This window comes from Aptenodytes forsteri, unplaced genomic scaffold (genome assembly GCF_000699145.1).
Source record: "Aptenodytes forsteri isolate BGI_AS27 unplaced genomic scaffold, ASM69914v1 Scaffold617, whole genome shotgun sequence".
Classification (NCBI taxonomy): domain Eukaryota; kingdom Metazoa; phylum Chordata; class Aves; order Sphenisciformes; family Spheniscidae; genus Aptenodytes; species Aptenodytes forsteri.
In genome coordinates this window covers 156774-159292 of record NW_008796119.1, presented here as the reverse complement: position 1 = coordinate 159292, position 2519 = coordinate 156774, and the positions used below count along the sequence as shown (strand labels likewise).

The 2519-nt window shown below is 69.4% G+C and overlaps 1 protein-coding gene across 1 annotated transcript in view; it reads right to left on the bottom strand.

Annotated features, from left to right (window-relative positions):
* The window catches only part of ADAM15 (ADAM metallopeptidase domain 15), a gene marked incomplete at its 5' end in the record, with an annotated part of 9894 nt that extends 7376 nt beyond the window's left edge, over positions 1 to 2518 (bottom strand). The window contains 11 exon segments of the mRNA XM_019474123.1: positions 1 to 72; positions 245 to 422; positions 502 to 650; positions 719 to 803; positions 880 to 1049; positions 1162 to 1230; positions 1314 to 1376; positions 1456 to 1639; positions 1714 to 1790; positions 1897 to 1975; positions 2469 to 2518. Coding sequence (XP_019329668.1) covers positions 1 to 72; positions 245 to 422; positions 502 to 650; positions 719 to 803; positions 880 to 1049; positions 1162 to 1230; positions 1314 to 1376; positions 1456 to 1639; positions 1714 to 1790; positions 1897 to 1975; positions 2469 to 2518 — 1176 coding nt within the window.
* Position 2519: the final 1 nt, after the last annotated feature.

The following is a 2519-nucleotide window of genomic DNA, read 5'->3' as shown; positions in this document are numbered from 1 at the left end:
GTCCCCTGTGGCGCACTCGGCCCCGGGCACCAGCTGGCAGGTGCTGCTGTTGCAGCAGGGATCCGTGCACTCCTGCTGGCAGAGGGGCTGCGGTGAGCGGGTGGCACCAGCATCCCCCCTGCCAGCCCCTTGGCAGGGTGGGGACACGGTGCCCCTGGGCAGAGCCATGGCATGGGCAGCCCCGGGCTCAGGAGAAGGGGGGTGGTCGCAGGGGGGACCCCAGCCCGCCCAGAGCCCCCCATACCACGCTGAGGCCACAGTCGCAGCCCTCGCCCGGCTCCAGGAAGCGGTTTCCACAGCGGGGGCTCCCGGCCAGGCGCCGGGGCTCAGGGACGTTGGAGAGGCACCAGCCCTGTCCCTGCCGCAGGCTGCGCTCCAGGTCCTGCCGGCTGCAGTTGCTGAAGCTCAAGCCGGGCGTCAGCCTGCGGAGCCAGAGAGGGGATGGTGAGGTGGGGAGGGCACTCAGCCCCAGCCCCCCACAGCCCTGCCCGCTGCTCTCACCCCGTGGGCGACGCCATGATGCAGCCGCGGTCCTGCCGGAGGTCACTGCAGTCGCAGAAGCGCCTGGCACTGTCGTGGCGCATGCCCAGGTTGTGCCCCAGCTGATGGGCCACAGTGGAGGCGACGACGAGAACGCTGACCGAGTGGTCCTGTGGGACAAGGCGGGGTCAGTGTGGGCAGGCAGCAGGGGGACGGGGTGGGGATGGCGGGTACTCACCATGCTGACCCCCCCGGAGCGCGCTGGGGAACACATGGAGGCTTGAGCTGACATTCCCACTGAGACATCGTCAAAGCGGGCACCTCTGGGGAGAGAGTGCAGGGGTCGGGGAGGGCTGCCTGCGCGCCCTGTCCCCTGTCCCTGTCCCGTCCCCCACTCACGTGAGGAGCTGGGCATTGTCGTGGGGCAGCCGGGGCAGCAGCTCCTCCCGGCGCCAGCGCAGGAACCGCTCCAGCGCAGCCCGGGCACTGCCGCCCACCACGAACCTGTCGCCCTCGCTCCAGACCTCCACCGCCAGCAAGACCACTCGCACTCCCAGCGGCTGGAAGAACTGGGGGACACGGGGGTGTCAGAGACCCCCGGCACCACAGCAGCGAGGGCACAGCCAAGCCGAGCACCGGGCTGGGATGGATGGTGGCCAGCGGGTCACAGTGGCAACTCACCGCATCCACCTGGTTGGCGATTTCCAGGGTCCGGGTGTGAACACGTTGCATGTCGGGGTAATTCTGGAACTGAGGGTGCAGGGAGAGGCATCAGGGGGGCCGGCGGGGGAGCAGGGCAGCTCCTGCGCTGGGGACGTCTGCCCAGCACTCACCGCAGCGTGGTCAACCACCATCACCAGCTCCACGAACCGCTGCTCTGCCACCGCCCGCTTGCCCTGGGGAGGAGAGGGGGTCAGGGTCAGGGCATGGGCGAGGGGACGCTCTCCGGCAGGGCAAGACCCATGGGTGACCTACCCTCTGCGGCCAAGGGGGCTCCGTCTCCTCCGCCTCCGCCCGGCGTGGGTCCGGGGGGTCCTGCCCGCAGGCCCGCGGTGCCAGCCGGACCTCCCGCAGCCGGTATGCGATGTGCCGCCCTGGGGAGCTGCTAGCATCCGGCTCCAGCCCGTAGCTCCTGGTCTCTGACAGCCGGAGGTGGCCGCTGGGGAAGGGGAGAGGAGGCATCAGCAGCATGGTGGGAGCTAGGCTTGGAGCCCGCCGGGGCTGGGGGCTCACCTGAGTCCAGCGCAGGCGCAGAGGCTGGCCCAGGAGCCGGGGAAGCCCCGCACTGTCCCCCGGTAGCAGCAGTGCTCCTGCAGCAGAGAGGGGGACTCAGGAGCCAGCCCCGTACTGGGGTCTCCCTGGGGCACAGGGATGGCTCGGGGACACCGCTGGGGACACGACACGCCTGGGCCCTACCTGCTTGCTGGCCTCTTGCGTCACCCGCGTGCCGTTGGGCAGGTAGTAGAGCAGCGCCCCGGCGCCCAGCACCAGCTCCCTGCCAGAGGCATGCGTCACCCCCGCAGCAGGGACCCCCAGCTCACCCCACTCTGAGCACGCCACCGATGAAAATGGGGACCCTGGTACCTCCCACCCTGCTGTGGGTGCACCTCAGATGGAGACAGGGTGCCTGGGACCCCCACCCCACGTGTACCATGATGGAGAAGAGGAACAAGGGACCCCCACTCCATGTGCACCATGGACGGAGAGAGGGTCCCCCAGACCCCCACCCCTTGTGCACCATGGATGGAGACGGAGCCCATGACACCCCCATCCTGCATGCACCATTCATGGATACGGGACCCCCGGGACCCCCATCCCACTCCCACCCCTGCTCTACCCCAGCCAGCTGACGACTCACCAGTTTTGCTCCAGCTCCAGCACGGAGCCCATGACACCCCCATCCTGCATGCACCATTCATGGATACGGGACCCCCGGGACCCCCATCCCACTCCCACCCCTGCTCTACCCCAGCCAGCTGACGACTCACCAGTTTTGCTCCAGCTCCAGCACCAGCCGTGTCCCCTCCAGCTTCAGCAGG